The sequence below is a fragment of the Peromyscus leucopus genome, chromosome 1 (genome assembly GCF_004664715.2).
Source record: "Peromyscus leucopus breed LL Stock chromosome 1, UCI_PerLeu_2.1, whole genome shotgun sequence".
NCBI lineage: Eukaryota > Metazoa > Chordata > Mammalia > Rodentia > Cricetidae > Peromyscus > Peromyscus leucopus.
The window spans coordinates 47,650,741-47,673,613 of NC_051063.1; the positions used below are offsets into that span (position 1 = coordinate 47,650,741).

The following is a 22,873-nucleotide window of genomic DNA, read 5'->3' on the forward strand; positions in this document are numbered from 1 at the left end:
TGGTGCATCACTTCTGGCACAAAGATCTAAATTTTAAGTCCATATTGTGTATCTTTTTTCTCTGCTGTTTGCCTAACTCAAGGCCATAAAGATTTCTACTTACGCTTCCTTCCCTCTAAGAGCCCAATAGTTTCATATCTATGATCCACTCTGGTTAATATTGCATATGGCATGAGAGGGTCCAATTCCTTATCCTGCATGTGGATGTATAGTTTTTCTAGCACCGTTACTTTTTTAAAATCAGTTACTTCTTTAACAACCAGTGGACCACTAATGGAAATAGAGAGAGAGAGAGAGAGATTTTATACTGATAAAACACAAATGAGCTACTAAGGTCTTAAAATAATTTTTCTAATCTGGCCTGATAGATTGACAAGAAGGTTACCAGAGAAGCAAAAAAACAAAACAAAACAACAAGACCCCCCAAACAAAACAAAATAACAACAACAACAACAGCAACAACAAAACCCTGTCATTTCACTTAGCCATCCTAACAGCCCTGTCAGGTGGGTACCCCCACCCTCTCTGAGGTACAGAGAAAACACATAGCTTGCACAAGGCTGTAGATACAGGATTTGAACCCAGTCTGAGTGCTGAGAACTTCAAGCGCGCAGAAGCCACCTGCATGTCTCCTGTAACCCACCCTCCACTCCTCTTTTAGAGTTCTTCCTCTTTCCAGTCAGCTGCTGTCTCTCATCTCTTCTGCACCTTCAATAGGAGCGGTCCTGTCTGTACTGCCTAGAATCCAGTCTATTTAGAGTAATGCTATTTGTGGAACCAAGACATTTTTATTCCAAAAGACCAATGACAGAAAAGACTTGATCCAATCCCAACAAATTCTGCTTGTTCAAGGAGAGGGTCTATGCAATGTGCATTTCCAGTACTGTAATTCATTACTGGAAATTCTGTACAGTACAGTAATTCCAGTACTGATTTAAAATTGCTAGCTGTCAAAACTGGTGCATACTGAAGACACATCACAATCTGCACCTTAAAGAGACTGCAGGCATTACCGTGATGTTTTGATGTAAACTTTATTATCCCATGGACAATCTATAAACCGTAGCTGTAGTGCCATCCTGGTCTCCATAGTGAGTTCTAGGATAGCCAGTGCTACATAGAGAGACCCTGTCTCAACAAAACAGAACAAAAACCCAACCAAGAAACAAAAAAACCCAAAACAACAGCAAACAAAACAAATAAAAAATAAAGTTTTGGGGATGCATAAGGTTCTAAGTACTAGAAAAAGAAAAAGTTGAGTGTGTATGTGTGCATATGTGTGGGTTTTACCTTTTCTTTTTCATTTTTGTGGATTCTTTATTTTCTTTCTCCTGAGACAAGGTCCCATGTAGCCTAGTCTGGTTGTTTCACTCATTCTATAGGCAAGGTTGACCTTGAACCCTGACCCTCCTGAATGATGGGACTGCTGGCCTCTGCCATGACTCCCGATTCATGTGGTGTTGGAAATGGAACCCAGTGCTTTGTTCCTGCTAGAAAAACACTCTATCAGCTGAACCACCTCCTCAGCCCCGTGTGTGTGTGTGTGTGTGTGTGTGTGTGTGTGTGTGTGTGTGTGTGTGTGTGTTTGTGTACAGGAGCACACATGTACCCAGAGGACAACCTCAGAAGTCATTCTTTCAGTGCTGACCACTTTGTGGGCTATGTTTGATTTTTTTGTTTAGTTAGTTTTATTTACTTTTATTTATTTATTTATTTATTTGTTTTTTGAGACTGGGTTTCTTTGTTTGACAGGGCCTCTTATCAGCCTGGGACTTACTCACTAATTAACTTAGGCTGGCCAGCCAGTCAGGCTGAAGGACCAGCCTGTCTCCACCAGTGCTGGGATTACAGGCCAGCCTCCGACCCATGGCTTTTTAGTGTGGCTTCTGTGGGAACTGAACTCTGGTCTTCCTACTTGCAAAGCAAATACTTCACCAACTGAACCGTCACCCAGACCCTTGTTTTGGTTTTTCTTTGCAACCTTTTTAAAGTCTCAACTTTCCACCGGCTCTTCCTAGAACACAGTCTCCTGTATACTTCCTCCCACTGGTACAGGCTTTCCTGAGCCACCTCTGCAGGGATGCGGTGTGCGGAACTCTGCCTCGCCTCACTGAGCTCCCTCCCACCTAGTCACAGAAACGGAGACCCCGGCACAGCCCACGGTGTCTGGTCTGTGTCTAAATTCATATCTTCATGTGAATTTGCCAACGGCTAAGAGTCCGACTGGTTCCTTTCTCTCTACTGCTCCTGCCACCCTGTGCCCTCCTTAAAGAGACAGCATCACCTCTCTGACTGACAGACAGACTGACTCAGCATTGAGAACCCACCACTCCCTAAGTCCGCTGCCATCAGCTTCTCGCCATCCCTAGCTCAGGAGTCAGGCACTGAAGTGTGTAGAGGTGACAGGAGTGAGGAGCCTCTCAGGATAAAGGTGTACACACGGCATAGGAGCCCATGATAAATGGAAAAGGGACTGGGAGCCATTCACAACTGAACTGAGCTACCATGAGGCTCAGCTGCTCAGACTCAGTGTTGGCTACCACCACCTTCAGTCCTCAGGAGAAACTAGAAAACTGGCTTTGTATAAAGTCTAGAATATGATAGGAACACATGTATGTATGTATGTGTGTGTGTGTGTGTGTGTGTTTGTGTGTGTGTGTGTGTGTAAGAAATATACTTATATCTCTGTCTGTCATCTACCTATTTATTAAATAAATATCAAAATAGTAAGGGGGAAAAAACTGATTCAGAGATGTTGACCAGCTTGCCCAAAATCACAGAGCTGACAGGACCAGAAGGAATTGAGACCTAGAAGCTGTCTCTACTGTGTGTTAAAAGGTTCTCTTTTCTGTCTCCTGATGGGAAATTATATTAAGACACAAATAAAGGTCATTTCACAACAGGTTCCCAAGCCACAGCTTCTGTCACCTGCAGGCCTCTCAAAACAAGCGATTTCTTCGAGCAGCTTCGGTAAGAGTCTGTCTGCTGAGGGCTTAGAGCTGTCTTTAATGTCCTCCTGTGGGAGACTCTTAATGACTGTGTCCCAACTAAGGGTTGTCTCTGTCATTAAAGTGCAAATGCTGTGGGAGCCAGGACCACTAGGTTCAGGCAGCCATCGCCAGACAGCCTGGCCAGTTCACTGGGTTGCTTTCTAAAGGCACCAATCCCAAGTGGAGGAAGACTCTCATGAGGCAGGCACTGACTGAGGGGAGGTTGATGAGGTGGGTCTCTGGGTTCCCCGGGGCTGGGGGCAGGAGTGGGAAACACGAGCTGTGAAGGTCATTGAGAGACATGGCAGGGACGATGGGAGAGACACAGATCCAGTACATCCACCCCACTTCTGTGGAAAGCTGACATGATTAAAATGGGTCACATGTGCCATGTTTAGAGAAAGCACATTCCCCTCAGTGTCACCTTGAGGGATTTGGAGGACAGTAGAGCTTGAAGGGAGGGAGACCAGTTCAGGCCTACTTTCCTGGCCCCTCCGGGTCCCTTCCTAGGTGGCCCTTTGAGCGGGCTTACTTTACCTCGTCATCGAGGAGGTCTTTGGGCTTGGGGGGGATCTGAGGCTTCTGAAGAGAGGTGGGAGCTGGCAGAGTGGAGGCCAGTCTTGCTTTCGCTGAAGGCCAGGAAGGCTTACTGGGGAGCGTCTTGCTGAAGGGCGGAGAGTGCCGCTGGCTGGATCGATTATCTTGAACAAACATGAAACAACACAAAAGAGGCTCTAGGTCATTCGTTATGTGGATACCACGGGGATCTGGAAAATACACAGCCAAAGAAATGTATGTAACTACAAAGGGTCAGTGTAGTGTTCTTAAAGGAGCCGAGTGAACGCTGGGCTGAAAGCTTCAACCGTTCATTTACCTACCTGCTAACTAGCAGGAGATCCTTAGGCCCATACTCCCAGGGCAGTGATAAAAGTCCACAGGCTCCAGAGAGCTGAGAGCCCAACACTCTGCTAAGCACAGTGGGTAGAAGCAGCATGCAGAAGCAGGGAGTGTGGTTCTCACTTGTGTTTACACATTAGTGCCATCTTGGGGGCTTTAACGGTGGCCTCACTCTGGATCTAATTCTGGAGGAAGTCTGTTGTGATGGGTTTTCAAAGTCCTTCAGGAACCCCAAGTTATTCCAAGTTACTTCCTTTCCTCAACTCCTGGAGAAGCCAGGTGACCCTGCTCTGTCCAGGACTGTTCTTTTCTGCAGGTATCTGAGAGTCCAGGTTCTGAAGCCTGACTAAGGGATCAGAACCTGACTAAGCCTGACTAAGGGATCTGGGTTCCTTCTGCTCTGCCATCGACTAACTGCACCTGTTTTGACCAATTGCAACTGCTCATTTTAAAGCAGAAGCTCGTACTCTCTACCTTAGAGTTATTGTAGGAATAAGAAAAGCTTCTGGGAAAGCAGCTGGTGCTGTATGGATGCCTAATCAATGGATCTGATACCACCATGCTCTGTGAGAGCTGCAGATACCCAGCCTGCCCAGCAAAGCTGTGAGCTGAGTTCTGATTGGACTGACATATTTTTCAGAAGATCTTAGCTTAGGGATGCCCTGGCATTCTCCATCCTAGGCAACACACTGGCTTACAGCAGGCTGTTGAGTTTCCTGCTTCCTCCTGTGACGTTACCTTGCTTGTCACACCCTGACACCATGGCTCTTCTTGGTGCCTCTTCTTACTTTTAGCACTTGCTTTTTCTTTGTCTGAGGTATGCGGGCAATGTCACATTCACTGTGCTCACACATCAGGGCATCTGCTTTGCTGAGCCTATCAATGCCAGTTTTATTTCTAGCTCTTGGAGTTTATACAGACTTCTTAATGCAATGTTTAAACCCACGAGAAGTAGCAAAACATAGAAGGCAGGCTTTGAGGAATAATTGAAGTGTGGTTTCTGGTTTGCCGTGTGCACCTAATACAGCCTCTTCCCTCTCAGCATCACTGTAGTGCGTGAACAAAGTCAGGTACCACATCCAGCGGGGAGTGGATGGGGCAGGGCCTGGTGCATGCTAGTGTGGGAGCTGAGAGGCCCAGTGCTCCCACGGAAGTAACCATGGCACAGTTAGCTCTCTCGCTGCAGTCTTTCCTTCCTCCACACAGGGAAGCTGCCTCCCTCTTCCACAAGACTGACAGGGCTAAGGAGCCATGGCTACAAAGCACTGCCCTGCAACCTACAGAACAAAGCAGGAGTATGCGGCCTTGCTCGCTGCTAAATGCTCAGGGCTGAGCATGGTTCAGACCACAGTAAGGGCCTAACAGGTTGACTGTGGACCACAGAACCAGTGGCCCCCGCCACACTGGGGAGAGGTTGCTGACGACAGCAGGGTGGTCCTGCTGCATACATGCAAGCTGCCCTGGCTGTGGACATACCCCGCCTTCGGAAACCTAGTCACCTGCTGTGGTGAGAACAGAGATGACCTTCCCATTCCTCCTGGCACCTTCTACAAGCTGCCCAAGAGCTCTGCCACTGACCTACATGCCCAGCCAGCTTCGGCTTGTTTTGTTTGTTTGTTTGTTTATGTTTTGCTTTAAAAAAAAAAAACTATTTTCAATTTTGAGACAGGGTCTTGCTAAGTTGCCCAGCCTGAGAACTTGGGATCCTCTTTCCTCATCCCCACCCCCAAGTTAGGATTATAGGCCTGTGCTACCACATCAGGCTTCTTAATAAACCACAGTGGTATGCCTCAAAGCCTGACTCGTGCTGTGTCCGTTTGACCTCAGAGGTTGATTGCAGGCCCAGGGCTCACGGGCATCCCCACTCCCCCTCAGACATCCCCAGTCAGAATGGCCTGTGTGGAAAGCTGCTGGCACAAGAGCAGAGGGACCCTTAGTGGACACTCAGGTCCTTAAAGAGCACTGTTGTTCTGTTTGGGCTTCTCAGAAGTTTCAGAGCCTTGGATGAAGGAGTTCCCAGGAGAAAGAGGACTAACGTCCAGGTTGATTTTCCATGGGGCTAAAAGGGCAGGGGGGGGCAGCCCTTAGGGTACACTTCCTTATCAGTGCAGGGAACCTACCTGTTCAACGCTCACAATCTGAGGGAAAATGCTCCCCACAAAATGGAAAAGCCATAACATCGTGCCCCACACCTGCTAGCTCCGGGACTGCCGCTTGGAAGTGAGAATGGAGAAGGGCAGGGACCTCAGGCAGCGGCTAGGTTTGCCTATCTCCTCTCCCTGTGGGTCCAGCATCCACAGTCGCCTCACCTACATACTCGCCCCTGGTGAAGGGCAGGGCTGGATGGACCACCCTTGTCTGCTGCTCAGCGGGCGGCGGCTCATAGGAATCGTCGCCCGTCTCCTCCGCGGGCATCACGTACATCTCGGAGTCCGAATGCTCATCTGGATTTTCGTAGTCACTGTCCTGCAAATATAAGCACCATGCTTGGCATCCCTGCGGGTGCCGCGGGATGGACAGTTCCTACCTTAGGAGGCAGGAGCGGTTCCTGCGGTGGAGGACAGGAAACTGAGGCCGGGGGAGACATTTTCGCACCCACCTGCTCCACACAGCTCCCACCACAACCACACAGGAGCCAAACAGAGCTTTCCAGGGCAGAGACGGGACACTTGTGATGTTCTAACGAGGTTTCTCTGCCTGGTCTAAAGGCTTTAGGAACAAGTCTGAATTTCATACTATGGAGACCACTGAAATAAAAATAACGGCCAGGGGCATTTACCCAATCTTTGTTAATCTCAGTTTTTGACTTTGGGATAGATCAGTCCCTAGTCTCCAGGCTGTTTTTACTTTGTGTTCCTCGCTCTATGCCCTCTTTTAAAAATTAATTCTTATAATTACACCATGTTCCTTTCCCCTTTCCTCCCAAATAACCCTCCAACATACCCATCCTCACTCCCTTTCAAATTCTTAATTCAGCCAGCAGGCGGCCTCCTCTCTTCCCCTCCTTTGCCGCAGATGTGATCTTGCGCTGCTGCCAGCAGGGGGCGCAGTCGTGACACTGGTTTCCGCTACACTGGGTTCTGGGAGGAACTTTATGCCTAAGTGACCCGCAGTGAGGTCATTCTTCCCCTTTTTTCTTTTCTTTTTCTGCGGCTAAAGCAGGAGGAACTGCTGTCTTCAAAGACCACATCCACTCCAGGTGGTGAACACAAACGTGATTTTGGGCACTGGCCTGGATATCTGCCTCATGGGTCCTCATCCCACTGAGGGACGGTGGGAATGCTAGGTCTGTCCTCATGACCTGTTTCCTTATATGTGAGTTGGGGGTGTGGTCTGTGTAGGGTCCCTTACAAATCGAAACGCAGATCAGAGCATGCTAACATTGTGGGAGGGCACAGGTGTGCTGAAGAAAACTTTAGGATGCCTAGTTTCGGCAAGACTCAGCTCCCCACAGGTGCAGACTGCAGAGCCACTTGGAGAAGATTGACAGTTCACTCTGATGTATCACCTGCCCGCATCACTGTGGCTAGGCTCCTCTTTTTCACTCTGTGACCTAAGGAGCTTGGCTGACGTTCTTTTGGTCATAGTAGGTACTTTGGTAGCCAACAGCCTGGTTCTGAGGTCGCAAAGCCCAGGTTTGAGTTTGGAAACTTCAAGTTAATCAAGCGTTCTACTCTGGTTCTAGAAGCACCGGTGCCTAGCATTTAAGGCCCTTTTGAAACAAAGTAGGATTTTGCTAAATAGCCAAGGCTGGCCTCACACCTGCCAAGTAACCAAGATTGGCTTGAACCCGCAATCTTCCTGCCTCAGCCTCCCGAGTACTGGGATTATACGTGTGTTCCAGCTCTGGCATTAATTCCTGTTGTGATGGGTCTCCTGCCTGGGGTCAGGAGGTACCTGAGTAGTGGGGGTCTTGGGTCAGAAGTAGGCCCATCAGTAGAGAACTATGTAAACACTTCTGTTTTTGTGTGGTTGTGAGCTCTGAGAACCGGGTTGGAGGCTGTACATATAAAGTGCTCAGCCCGGCTTGTGGTCAGCACCGGGTCAAGGCAGCTGCCAGTGAGGTCACGGCCACCTGCCGGGAAGAGGTTTTTCAGTCCTCTGGGTTCCTCTCCCTGTGATGTTCAGCTAGCCAATCAGCATTCAGAAACAAACCATTTGAGAGGTCTCCCCCAGAAGGCTGGCACCCCCCCCCACACACCACACCCCATCCCAGGAGCAGATACTTACAAAGTCATCTGACCACCGCTCCTCTTCGTCCGCAGGGCTGTCTGTAACAGGAGAGGGACACAGAGCAAAAAGCGTGAGTCCAGCTGGCCAGTTCCAGCTCACCCACCCCCAGGCACCAATGTTGCCTGTTCTTCTGTGGGCCTTTGGGTGCATTTACTTGGCCTTGAACGGTAAATGCGGGCAAATTGTCATTCACTTTTGATCCCTTAGAAAGTGTGAATCTCAAAGCACAAAGAGAAATCCTGCAGGAGCTTAGCAATGGGGACCTTTACCTAGGCCTGCTTGCCGGCCTGCTTTGTCAAGAGACATGACTGGAATATTTCACTTGTCTTGTTGTTGTTGTTTTAATAAACTCCATGACCGTCAGGTCCAAAAGTAACCCATTCCGCTCCAAAACGGCAGGCCCACTAACTCAGTCCAAAACTGAGTCTAGGCCCAGCTCAGACTGGACTACAGGAGGATTTCTGGTGGTTAGATAAAAGCCAGCATTCCTCAAGAACTTGTGAAACTGGTTCCCTTTTGCTAAGAGGAGTCATTTCCCTTATCTTTGGCAGAAGGGACAATGTACTGGCTGGCTTCCAGGCGCCTACACTCCCTATTCACAGGTACTTGTTATACATTTCAAAGCCCCCATCCAGGCCCTTCTCACCTCAGATCTCGACTCTTTGTTACCCCAACACTATTCTATTCTCACTTCTCTCTCTCTCTCTCTCTCTCTCTCTCTCTCTCTCTCTCTCTCTCTCTCTCTGTGTCTCCCTCCCTCCCTCCCTCTCTCCCTCCCTCCGTCTCTCCCCCCATCCATCTCTGGGTGCACTAGTCTGTCTACTGCACCTATTTTCCCTTCTCTCACGGACCGCTCTGGCCGTGTCTGCTTCCTTTCTCTCTGCTCTGGACTCTTTCAGATGCCACTCTATTTTCTCGCTCCTTTGCACAAGAAAGCCCCTCCCCTTAACCATACCATGGAGGGGTTGTATCCGCGGTTTCTTTACCTCCTTGCATACAATGAGCAAAAGCAATTTGGGAAGGGAAGGATTTATTTGCCTTATGGGTCCCAATCACAGCCAGTCTTTGAGGAAGTCAGGGGAGGAACTCAAGGCAGGAATCAAAGCAGAGGCCATGGAGGAACACAGCTTCCGGCTTGCTCCCTATGGCTTTACCCAGCTTGCTTTCTTATACAACCCAGCACCAGCTGCCCAGGAGTGGCTCTACCTACAGTAGTCTGATTCCTCCTACAGCAATCATTAAAGAAAAAAAAAAGACCCACAGACATGTTCATAGGCCAATCTGATGGAGGAAACTCCTCAATGAAGGCTCAATTAAGCTCATGTCAGGTTGACAAAAATTCCAGAGAGCAACTTTGGACAGTTTTTTTTTGTTGTTGTTGTTTTGTTTTGTTTTGTTTTTCCTCTCTGGTTCTACTTACCTTGGAAGCTTAGATTGAGTGGTGTTCCAGTCCTTTCCAAGTTTTAAAAATACTATGAGCCCGAGTTGTGTTTCTCTAGTCTCAGTTCTATGTGGAACACCAGCACTCAATACAGTGTACTCTCTCTATGGCAGTTTTTCCCGTCCCACCAGGATGAAGGTAAACAGAAACATGGGGGGAAAAGGGAGGCTGGCTCCACTCAGGACAGTGGGACAGGGCACCAGCAATGTTAGAGCTCATTCCTCCAGGGACGAAGCGTGGCTATGTAGACTCTGGGCTTCTGTGGCAGGCCGTACCTGAGAGCTCTCCCTTTCTCTCCATTGTCCTTTTAATCATATAATCATATAATTTTATTGTTCCCTATTATGGTGTGCATGCCTATGTATATGTATGGATGCCAGAGACAGCCATCAGATGTTGATCTTCACCCTAATTTTTTTTTTTTTTTTTTTTTTGGTTTTTCGAGACAGGGTTTCTCTGCATAGCTTTGCGCCTTTCCTGGAACTCACTTGGTAGCCCAGGCTGGCCTTGAACTCACAGAGATCCACCTGGCTCTGCCTCCCGAGTGCTGGGATTAAAGGCGTGCGCCACCACCGCCCGGCCTTCACCCTAATTTTTAAGGCAGGGTCTCTCACTGAACCTGGCACTCACTGACTGTTTCAGTTAGGCTGGCTGGCCAGGCACACACAGCTATGCCCAGCCTTTAGGTGAACATTTGGGATTTGAATTCAACTCCTTTTGCTTTCCTAGCAAGCTCTTGTATCCCCTGGGGCCTCTCATTAGGCCCAAATGAATGAATTTGTAAATAAAAGTTATTTTAATTGATACATGAAAACATAAAAAATGTATACAGCTCAATAGGTTAGTATGTGGTGTTTCAATCTGCATATCCATTGTATAATTTTTAAAGCAGGGTAAACACACCTGTCTCTTCAAATGGGACTTTCAGTACTTCTCTAGTTATTGGAACTCATTGTACATTGTTCTCTATAATTCTGTGAAACAACACGCTGGGACTTCACGCTCCCAGTGGACTTGCCCTGCCCCCTTCACCACATCCTTGCCAGCTTCAGGTAACCACCACTCTGATGGTCGGTGTCTCGGTTCTGTTCAGTTCTGTGAGAGCTGCCACAATAGATTTCACATGCAGCGTGAGCATGTGCCGGATTTGTCTTTCTGTGCCTGGCTTACTTCACTTGGTATAACGACCTTCCAACTCCACCCAGGTTACAAATTCCATTGTGCGTGGGCACCACATGCTCCTTATCCACTCATCAGCATGGAGACTGGGGTTGTTTCCATGCCTGGGCTCAGCAGCAAACACAGAGGCACAGATGTCTCTTTGGTGTATGATAGCCTTCCCTTTACCATTCACCCTAGGGTGGGGTTGCTGGATCACAGGGACGCTCTAGCTTCATTCTTTTGGGGAACCTCTACTTTTTCCACCATTGCTCAGTCCCCACCCTGCCTGCCATCAGTGGGGACCCGGTTGGTACTAAGCAAACCTTTGTGAGTGGGTGGGGTGTCTCCTGAGAGTCCCTGGAGATCGGAGACAGAGGGTGCAAGTAGAGAAGCCTTGTTCAGATCTGATCCCTCAGGGATTTGTGGAGTGGCCAGAAGATTTCTGCAGTGACCCCTAAAACCTGAGGCACTTCCCTTGGGGGTGCTCTTTATCTGCAGAACTGAGACAGATTGCCCCCGCCCCTTGTCTGTCTGTCTGTCTGTCTGTCTGCCTGTCTGTCTCTGTATGTGACCTTTGAGGTCCTTGGACACTCCCTGCATTGAGAAGCCATGGGGCTGATTTCTGAGTCCTGTGAAGGCAGTTGAATGGCAGCCCCAAGACACAGGGGAGCAGGGGACATGAGGAGCTAGGGGTGGGGGAGGACAGGGCAAAGGGGCGCACACCTGCAAGGGTTGATGCTGGTTTTGCCAAAAAGACAGTTTCCAGGGATTAAGGGGAAGAGCAGGAGTGAGAGCTGGCCCTGTCGGCAAAGTGCACAGGACTGATCTCTAAGATTGGGAACTTGGATGGATTTGACTTAAAGCAGGCTTGTTTCACTTTACTCTGTGGGAGGTCATGCTAATTCTGACTCAGTAGTTGAGTTGTGTGGCAGGGCTGAGGCTATGTGTATCTAACGAGCCCCCAGCTGACTGCTGCCACCATACTAGGGATCAGACTGTGAAGCAAGCCACATTCCTGTGCTTCAAGAGACACTGATGCACTGATGTCAAGGCTACATGGAGGGGCTGGGGTGTAGCTCAATAGTAAAGCATTTGCCTAGCATATACAAAGCCCCTGGCTTTGAGCCCCAGCACTGTATAAGAAAAGACTAAATGGAGCATTTCAGGAAGAGATCAGGTGTTTGAGGTCAAAGAGAACACTTTCGGGTGTCCAACTGATGGGAAGTTACACATTCCTAAGGTCAGGGAATGTCAGAGAGGCTTGCTGTAGCATTAGGACCAAAATCTAGCAGACCTCCATTCCTCAAACGACAAGGATGAACTGAAGGGTCATGCCCATAGTTACACAGTAAGTGGCTAGATGTGAGAGGACCTTGTCACTGGGCCCTGTGACCTGTGACTGCACTCTGGTGAGCCAAGAAGAGTCCAGTGGGAACGCGAGATGAAAAAAAACTGTGTCATGGCTCACTTCTCTGATGGAGGATGAGAATTAGGAATGGAATCAGGTGTTGAGAGCCACTTAGAAGCTTTGTCCAAGGACAAACAAGAGATGATGAGGGGCTGAGCTGTACCCATGGCAACAATAGGAAAGCTACTTGAAGGCTGGAATCAGTGGGATTCAGAGGAAGGTTCACTCCTGCAGAGGTCAAGGAAGAGTAGGAATTGACAATAAGCCTCACGGCATGTAGTTTAGGCAAAAGGATGAAAATATGGCATATGTTTCTGCCTTTCACCAAAGAAGAAAACAAAGAAGGGAGAGGCCATGGGGGAAGGGATGAGCAAGCAACTGAGAGGAAAGATGTCCCTCTTATATATAGTTGGTTAGGTTTCTGAAAGCAGCCTGAGGTACATCTGAGTCTGTCACCTCTAACGCTGCTTCATCTACAAGGGACAGATATGCTTGCCCATTTGTCCCCTAGCACCTGAGTTAGATGTCACCTCCTCAGAGAGACCTTACCAGACTGCTTAAGTTGTCCCCCACCTACCACGATTCTTTGCCACTGCACGTTGCCAGCTCCTTGCTATTTGTCACAGCAGCCATCATGCCTGGGAAACTATTTTTAAAATGTGTGTGTGTGTGTGTGTGTGTTCTTGTGTGTGTTCTTGTGTGCGTGAACACAGCTGTGTGCCATTCTTGGCCTCATCTTGTTTGAAATGGGGTCTTGATCATTTCTGTGTATGTTAAGCTAGTTGGCCCATGGGCTTCTGGGAATTCTCCTGTGTCTGCCTCCCATCTTGCCACAGGAGTGCTGGGATTACAGGCTGCTACAGCACTCAGCCTTATGTGGTTTCTGGGGATTTAAACTGAAATTCTCATACTTGTATGGCAGGCCCTTTACCCACTGCCACACAGGAAAACTCATGACATATTTGACCACTCAAAGCTGAAGCACCTGGAAATGTCTGTTTTACAGAATAAACCAATCACTTCTGAGTTGATGTCTTTGATTCTGTGTTGATGTCTTTTGAGACGTCAAAGCTTGTACTGAGCGGCCATTAGGAGACAGGAGAACCCTACATCCAGTCAGGGCTGTCCATCCATTGGGGATCAGGTAGGCTTTGGAAACCATCATGGGAAGTGGTCTCATTTGTGAGGGTACTGCTGTGGGGGTAGGGATAAGTCCAGGCTGGATGTTGGTCTGAATGGCCTCTAGTGCTCCTCTTAAACACAAGAATCCATCTTTCCATGATTTTCCCATCATACCCATTTGGATATGGAAAAGGTCAGAGTTGTTTCCTTTTTCCATCTTTGTAGAGAAGAATGATTTGTTCACATTTAGCTATGCTTGGGAACAGGTTTCCTTGACTTAAGAATTAGGTAGAATTTTTTAAAAATCCCTGGACAAAATCCCTATTTCTTAGTTCCATGCTGCACAGGAATCTCATGGCTATCTGTCTGAACTTGCTGAATGCTGGACAGTGTGGGCTTCTGTCTATTCTAGACAAAGGTGTTGAATATTTGACTTTGATTACCATTGCTATAAATCTACTGATCCCAAGATTAGACTTTTTGTGACCAAAGTTGGTTCTAGTTGAAATGGAGATGTGTGTGTGCAGGTGTGTGAGGAGTTCAGAGGGTGATCTTGACTGCCATTCCTAGGGATCCCTCCCCCACTATTGACAGAGTCTCTCATTGGGAATGATTACATAGCGAGACCCAGGACTGGCCTGTCTCCCTCTCCCCAGTGCTGGGACTACAAGTGAATGCTACCATGTGTGGTTTTTTGTGTGGAAACAGGCTTTTTTTTTTTTTTTTTTTTTTTTTTTTTTTGTGTGTGTGTGTGTGTGTGTGTGTGTGTGTGTGTAGTCTTGACTGTCCTAGAACTAGCTCTGTAGACCAGGCTGACCTTGAACTCAAAGCTCCACCTGCCTCTGTCTCTCAAGTACTGGGATTAAAGGCGTGCTCCATCATGGCCTGGCTTATGCCCAGCTTTTTGTGTAGTTTCTGGGGGTCAAGTTTGGGTCCTCATGCTTGCATATCAAGCCCTTTACTGATAGAGCCATCTCTCTGATCCTCAAATAGCTTTTATGCAGCATAGATTAGTCTCCACTGCCATGTACTGCACAGGACTGCTCTTTCTTACTACATTTAATTGTAGATATTTCTAACATCAGCTTCCTTTGGGGCTATCAATTCTTAGCAGTAGAAACTATATTTCATTTGTAAGTATGGCCTTGTATATGCCAGGCGAATGGGATATGCATGAAAAATAGCCCCATGAATAGCAAATGGATGTATATATGTATCGATAGATGAGTGGATGGGTGAGTGGATGGGTGGGTTAGGTGAGTAAACAGATGAATTGGTGGGTGGGTAGATGAAGAGGTGGGTGGGTGAGTGGATGGGTAGGTGGAGTACATTTTCACTGTATTGAAAGCCTCATTGATGTGGTCATTCTTAAAATCAGGATGAGCATCCTTTGTTTTCAAATAAGTACAAGATATTTCCTTCCCCAAGAAATAAGTATAAACATTAAACAAAAGCCAGCTAATGTATTTTAGAAATACTCTTACCTAATGCATAGTCCCTTCGAGGAACACTTGGAGGTCCTTTGACTTTTAGCCTGTAGATGAGAACCGGTAGAACAAGGGTCAATGGGCAGGACAACTGTTGTCAAGGCTCACAGCACAAGCCAGCACAGAGATAAGAGATGGATAACTACTAGAATATCTTCTGGGCCCCTCACGCTGAGAATTCAGTGTATGTAATGAAGCCAGTATTCTCCACAGTGTACCAGGAGCCTATGACTTGGCCCAAGCTAGGCTGAGCCATGGAAGGGCTCTGTGAGGCCCAAAGACCAGTTAATACTGCATTCAATGGTTCGAGGAAGGTCAATGCTCATTGGCTGATTGAAGAGTAAGAGAAGATGAACTATATTTTAATGGCTCACAAATGCTTTTTAAAAAGGGACAAAATCATCAACAATAAGTACTTTGCTCATAGGTTGAACAAAAAATCATTTTACACCATTTCAATACATGGCATATGGGGCCAAGGCTATGGTTTAGTGGTAGAGCACTTGCTTACCAGGTGTACGGCTCTAGGTTCAATCCCCAGAATCAGAAAAAAATGACAAATGAGTGCTGTGGGATGGTCTGTATGTCAAATCTGTTGCTCTGACTGGTCAATAAATAAAACACTGATTGGCCAGTGGCCAGGCAGGAGGAAGTGTAGGCGGGACAAGGAGGAGAAGAATTCTGGGAAGAGGAAGGCTAAGTCAGAGAAACTTCAAGCCGCCACCATGACAAGCCACATGTGAAGACACCGGTAAGCCACAAGCCACATGGCAAGGTATAGATTTATGGAAATGGATTAATTTAAGCTATAAGAACAGTTAGCAAGAAGCCTGCCATGGCCATACAGTTTGTAAGCAATATAAGTCTCTGTGTTTACTTGGTTGGGTCTGAGCGGCTGTGGGACTGGCGGGTGACAGAGATTTGTCCTGACTGTGGGCAAGGCAGGAAAACTCTAGCTACAAATGAGCAAGCATCATCTCAAGATGGAAGGTTTATAGTAAATTACTAATTAATAATAATTACCCATTTTATTTAAGAGTGATTTCCTTAATGAAATGTAATGTAATGAAGCCAGTATTTAAAATGCACACAGATAAAACTTATATCCAGTAGCCTTTAATTACTAAAATATTAGTTTCTTTTATAGAAGCAGTATATATGGTAATAATTATATATACATTTCATTTGTTTTTTAAAAATCAACTTAGGAATTTATATTTTATTTTAGAAATACATAAAACCCCTTACAAACCAAAATTGTAGATTACAAAAATAACAATATTTGTTTTTGTATAGGGATCCTACCTTTTCCATCACAGGCTCTACCTATCTATTTTTGCATCTCATTACCATCATACACAACAATTCTCATCCAAATAAACTCATGGTGAAGTCTAGAAAGAGATTGTCAACGGGATTGCAGGGAAGAGCAACAAGAACACAAAGGGGCCTGATGTCCATGGACAGCAACATTGCAAGACACTCAGGCAAACTACCACCCACTATCAACCCCTAGTCACAGGACGTTATGTTTTAACAGCTCAACTCGTCTTGGAATAAAGGACAGACTTAAGGGTGGCTGTGTGATTGGGGAGATGAGTCCGTAAGTGCTTGCTGCAGAAGTGTGAGGACCCACCCACACAAAAGCTGGGCGTGGCAGTGCCTGCCTATAAATCCACTACTGGTGGCTGGACACAGGAGGATTCGGGAGCTGGCTGGCCAGTCTAGCTGAACTGATGAGCTGCAGTTCAGTGAGATCCAGTCTCAGAAAACTAAGGTGGAGAGTAGTAGAGGAACATTGACTGTGGTCTCCATATACATGTGCACATACATGGACATGTACCTGCATGCATTTGCACACACACACACACACATACACACACACACACAAATGTGTACATGTAAAACACACACACACACACACACACAGGGGTGGGGGAGAGAATGGCGCTGGCCACAAGCCAGGAATAAAAGGTGTATTTTCAAAGTAATGAGTAGCTGTCAGCTACACACACACACTAAACCCAAGACTTCACAGGCTTTTCCACGTACGGCCCATGGCCCTTGAGAACTCCATCACAGACTTTGCAACAGAGGAACCAGTGTGCTCAACCGTGCTTCCTCCTCTCAAGGGAGAACTGTGCTGGTATTGTGTTCCCCAAAATGTTGTGCACGCCAATAAACTTATCTGGGGTCAGAGAAGAGAACAGCCACAATATTAAACATAGAGGATAGGCAGTGGTAGCACACGCCTTTAATCCTAGCATTCCAGAGGCAGAAATCCATCTGTTCAAGGATACAGCCAAGCATAGTGACTCACGCCTTTAATCCCAAGGAGTGATGGCAGAAAGCAGAAAGATATATAAGGCATGAAGACCAGAAACTAGAAGCTTTTAGCTGGTTAAGCCTCAGGCTTTCGAGCAACAGTTTAGCTGAGAGCCATTGGGATGAGGACACAGAAGCTTCCAGTCTGAGGAAACAGGATCAGCTGAGGAACTGGCAAGGTGAGGTATCTGTGGCTTGTTCTGTCTGTCTGATCTTCCAGCATTCACCCCAATAACTGGCCTCAGGTTTGATTTTATTAATAAGACATGTTAAGATTCCTGCTATATCTGATGCCCAACGTTCGTGGTACGAATTCATGAAAAAGCTACTTGCCTGTGGCCTTGCGGGCCCCAGCTCAGGCCTGAGCTACCACCCTCAGCCGGTTATGATGGCGCACACTGGTAGGATTTGCTGAAGGGGGCAGAGGCAGGAGGATCCCAAGTTTGAGACCAGCCTAGGAGGCTTGCTAAGGAGAAACTGAAGCCAGGTGGTGGTGGGACCATGGAGGCAGTGACTACTGCTCTGAGTTGCCAGCTGCTTCTCATCGTGTTGGTGACTGCGGTGATGCTGCTACCTGGGACGAAGGGTTTACTGCTGCTGGTTCAGAGAAGAATTGCCAGGACCATCGTGTTACAAGAAAGCATTGGCAAAGGTCAGTTTGGAAAAGTTTGGCAAGACAAATGGTGGAGAGAAATTGCTGTGAAGATTTTCTCTTCTAGGGAAGAACATTCATGGTTCTGAGAGACAGACATTTATCAGACTGTGATTGCACCAAACCACAGAGGAGGAAAAAAAAAAAAAAAAAAGTCTGCAGGGAACCATGACCACACCTAACAGTGACTTTGAAATCTTCAGAAAGATGATGGGACCTCACAAAGATGATTCCACATGGACTATGGTAAAGCCATTAAGCTGGTTAACACCAGGGAAAGGAAAGATCGGCTTTGAACTACAAACTACTCAGGACAATTTTGAGATGGCTAGCTGAGATGATCCAGCCTGACAGACTACTTGAACAAGGACTTGAAACAAGCCCTGCACTTTCCCATTATGGAGAGACTGGACAAATGATACAGGACTTGACAATTAACCCAAAAATGTTCTTTTCACAATCCCCTAAAGATGTCTTCATGCCCAGAAAGCAGGAAGTAATTTTTAAGAAAAAACGACACCCACATTCCCAAGAGGTGGAATGGGAAGTTTTGGTCGTTTAATGAGTTTTGGATATTGTCATTGTTTACAATGGTTGGTTACAAGTTGTTAATTGTTAATGGTCAGGAAAAAAGCTGAACATGGAGATTAGATTCAGAGGTTTTGTTTAGAAAAAAAAGGAAAAAGAAAGAAGAGAATATAGATATGAGGTAGATGATTGAATATACTCTGAGAAAAAAGATAAAGAAACAGGATAAATGGGTAGATCACTGAAGCTACTCTAAAAAGAAAAACAGGGAAGATATAAAAATGACAAAATGTAGATTATTGAATCTATTATGAAAAGAAAAAAGAGAGAATATGGATATGATAAGATAAAAAGGGAGATTGTGGAATCTACTTTTAAAAGGGAACTACTTGTTTTAAATAGGATAAGTAATGAAAAATTTTTGTCTGAATTTGTCAGATGTTACTGGACTGGACATTGTTATATATTAATGAAGTTTTTATCTGAATCTGTCAAATGTTAATGGACTAGACATCGTTAATGTAATTCTTGACTGTATATATTGTATATACTTATTGGATAGTTTTTCTTGTATCAGTTATAAGCTTTTTAAAATTTTAGACAAAAAAGGGGAATTGTGCTGGTATTGTGTTCCCCAAAATGTTGTGCACGCTAATAAACTTATCTGGGGTCAGAGAAGAGAACAGCCACAATATTAAACATGAGGATAGGCAGTGGTAGCACATGCCTTTAATCCTAGCATTTCAGAGGCAGAAATCCATCTGCTCAAGGATACAGCCAAGGATAGTGACTCACGCCCTTAATCACAAGGAGTGATGGCAGAAAGCAGAAAGATATATAAGGCATGAAGACCAGAAACTAGAAGCTTTTAGCTGGTTAAACTTCAGGCTTTCGAGAAGCAGTTCAGCTGAGAGCCATTGGGATGAGGTCACAGAAGCTTCCAGTCTGAGGAAACAGGATCAGCTGAGGAACTGGCGAGGTGAGGTATCTGTGGCTTGTTCTGCTTCTCTGATCTTCCAGCATTCACCCCAATAACTGGCCTCAGGTTTGATTTTATTAATAAGACCTGTTAAGATTTCTACTACAGAGAACCTGTTGTCTGACTTCACAGGGAAGCCCAACTGCAGTGAGACAGGAGCCCTTGACCTTCATGGTAATGGCCATGGTAGCCAGATTTTCCAGCTAAGAAGAAACACGGCTCATCAAGAAAAGCATTCTGGGGCCTAGGAAGATGCTGGGAGTGGGGTGCGGTAGGAACATTTGCTCTGCAAGCATGAGAACCCGAATTCAAATCCCTGTTGCCCACGTGAGAAGCTGGCATGTCTGTGCATCTCTATAACCATAGCTTTTGGGAACAGAGAGATAGGCACGTCTTGAGGGCCAGGCTAGCAGAAACAGTGAGCTTCCAGTTCAGTGACACACCTTGTCTCAAGGCAATGACATGGAGAGCAATGGAGGTGGACACCCAACATTCGGTTCTGGCTTCTGTGTGCATGTGTGCATGTAACACACACACACACACATACACACACACACACACACACACATACACACACACACACACACACACACACACACACACACACACACACACACATGGAAAAGTGCTCTGGGGACAGTAGGCAGAATGTTTGACATAGAAACTGTCAGGAACATTTGCTGGTCCATGGCTGCTGCCATATGACTGAACATGGGAGAGCAACCTCACACAGAGAACATTGGAGTTCAGAACCTGGGGCAACCCACAATTGCCAGCGACTCCGACAGTGACTAGTGTGGGGAATGAGATTCCATAGTAGAAAGGATGAACAGAAATGACCACACACCTCTGGCAGAACGGAGCCTGAAGATGAGCTGTCCTCCTTCACAAATGACCCCTTCCCCTCACAGAGGACCATGGCCACTACCTGCCAATCTCCATGTGTGCTGAGGCTCCATCCTGTACATGTTAGGTTCTAAGACACCAGCCAAAATCAACGAGAATGAATACACTGTTCTAGAGACACGGAGAGATGAACTGTCTATGCTGCTGTTGGCACAAAATTGAGGGAGTGAAATTTGATAATGGTGATAAAGCTTTAACTTTCACTTAAAACTTTTATTTCAGAAATTTAGATTAATGGAGTACTTGAAGTATGAAAAGACCCTCACTGGTGTATTATCTGAGACAACTGAATGGGAAGGAAATGCTAGAGATTTTGACTGAAGTGAAACTATCACAGTAAAAAAATGTTACCAGTTAAAACTTACACTCTCCGCTTTAACACTCCCACCAATCTAGTGTTTAGTTACAATGCTGTTACAATAGACTACTACAAACAGCACTTAAAAAACACGTGGTTTATTGTCTCATACTAATAAAGAGGTCTGTGGTAGAACCAACACCACAAGCAGGAAGAATGGTATATGCAGCATCATGCCGCTTGAGATGAAAATGTCCATGTGTGGGCACGTGCAGTGTAGGAGTATGCATGCCTGCAAAAGCATATACAGAGAGGCACGCATGTGTAATGACTCACCAGGGCGATGCCTGTTTTGGGGGAGTGGGTCAGCGGGAGAATAGGAGGAAGTGAGCATTCCTGATAGGTTCCAAATTCTTTGATTTTTTTTTTCATGGTGAATCAGTGTTACATTAATTTAAAAAAAAAAAGCAAATTTAAAGACTAAACACTAGGCAGAGTGTGATAGCAAATACCTTTAATCCTAGCACTCACCAAGGAGGCTAGCCAGGTATTTCTCTGTGAGTCTGTCTACATAGCAAGTCCAAAGTCCTCTAGGGCTACGTAGTAAGACCCTATCTCACAAGACAAAACAATATACTATTTATCTTTTCATCTTGACTTAGATTTTGAGTGGTAAATGCAAGAGTGTGTACAATTTCTGTGTGTGTGTGTATGTGTGTGTGTGTGTGTGTGTGTGTGTATGTGCGCGCGAGTGCATGCATATATATTGAATGCAGGGTCTTATGCATGCTAGTACCCTACAAGTGCTTTAAGACTGATTTAAATTTTCAAACAGTTGGGATTTCAATTTTGTGCCACGACACCCAGCCTAACTTCTGTTGCCTTTTTTTTTTTTTTTTTTTTAATGTAAGGAATTTTGGTTCACACAAAAATTCAGGATTCTGGCTTTGCTTCTTCCAGAGTTCATTGAAACATGATTTTAAGGCAGCAATCAAAAAAGCAGAAATCAAAATGTAGATCAGTGATATGACATCACAAAAAGCAAGGCATGCTTGCCTCAGCAGCACCTAGACAAGGCTGACCAAGAGAAGCTGGGCTGAGTCTCCTTGAGTTCTTACTGGCTTCTCCAGGTTCATCCCTGGGCCTCAGCTCAGCGGTCGTCCAAGTGGTTTTCCTGCTAAGGTACCTTGAGTAGGCCCAGCACAGCTCTTCAAGGGGATGGAAAATTGTAGATCCCTCAGGCCCAGTTCCCCTGCTTTCCTGTTTCCAGAATGTGGACCTAACCACCCGGCTTCCTGGTCATGTGAAATGGGGAGAGGCAACATGGTCCTCACTGGATGATGGAGAGCTTTGTTCTCCACTCAGCCCAGATTGACTTCTTCCATATAAATAATAGAGACTAACTTACTTTTTTATTTTGTCCATTATTCCACCTTCATTGTTCTTAATATCATGGACCATCTTTTGAAGTTGTCTATAAAAAAAATCACAAACATAAAATATTAACATCTGTTTGATTTTTACAATACAATTTTACCTTCATTAACAAAAGGCACTCCTATTTGGAGTACAACCCAACCCCAGGGCAACTTTGTCATTCCTAATAGGTAGTCTAGAAATCACTACCAGAAATAGTGACATTGGACACTGTAACTTGAATGACTGAAGATGGAGATGCCACTTGGTAGTATGGCAGATGCTTTGGATAGACAATGTTCCATACCTATCACTGGATAAAGAATTCTGGGTGTGGGAATGTAACTCAATATTAGAGTACTTGCCTAGTGTGCTAAATGGGCTTTATGTCCATGTGAAACAAGCTAGAGTCATCTGGGAAGAGGGAACCTCAGAAAATGTCCCCACCACATTGACCTGTGGGCAAGCCTGTGGGAGGTATTTTCTTGGTTGATAATTGATGTGAGAGGGCCCAACTCACTGTGGCACATGGTCCTGGATTCTATAAAAAAAAAAAGCAGGCTAAGCAAGCCATGAGGAGCAAGCTACTACGTCAGTATTGCTCCATGACTTCTGTTTTAGTTCGTGCCTCTGGGTTCCTGCCTTGAGTTCCAGCCCTGACTTCCTTCATGATAGAGTGTGACCTATGACGACTATTTTAAATTAAAACAAATGACAAGTGGGGAAAAAAGCCAATTCAGAAAATATATGTACTATCTGATTCCAACTGTGTACATGACATTGTGGAAAAGGGAAAGCTGTGGAGATGGTAAAAGATCAATGGCATCTATAGGCTTGTAGGTTGGAAAAGGTGGAGCAGGAAAGAAACATCTGTATGGTTTTGTAATATGTGACTGTACAAATGATACTATGGAAGGTACTATGGAAACAATACTAAAAATGACCCTTCTTAATTCCGGTCTCTACAAGTAGCATTCCACTGAACAGCCATCCAAGCTCTCATGGCTAATGAATACAAGCATCTAATTTA

The 22,873-nt window shown here is 45.8% G+C and overlaps 1 protein-coding gene across 1 annotated transcript in view; it reads right to left on the reverse strand.

Annotated features, from left to right (window-relative positions):
• The window catches only part of Blnk (B cell linker), a 72,396-nt gene that overhangs the window by 29,498 nt on the left and 20,025 nt on the right, over positions 1-22,873 (reverse strand). Inside the window, exons 2-6 of the mRNA XM_028889403.2 lie at positions 21,836-21,901; positions 14,737-14,786; positions 8,118-8,158; positions 6,197-6,353; positions 3,528-3,691 (exon numbers count right to left, since the gene is read on the reverse strand). Coding sequence (XP_028745236.1) covers positions 3,528-3,691; positions 6,197-6,353; positions 8,118-8,158; positions 14,737-14,786; positions 21,836-21,901 — 478 coding nt within the window. The remainder of the gene's footprint in view (positions 1-3,527; positions 3,692-6,196; positions 6,354-8,117; positions 8,159-14,736; positions 14,787-21,835; positions 21,902-22,873) is intronic.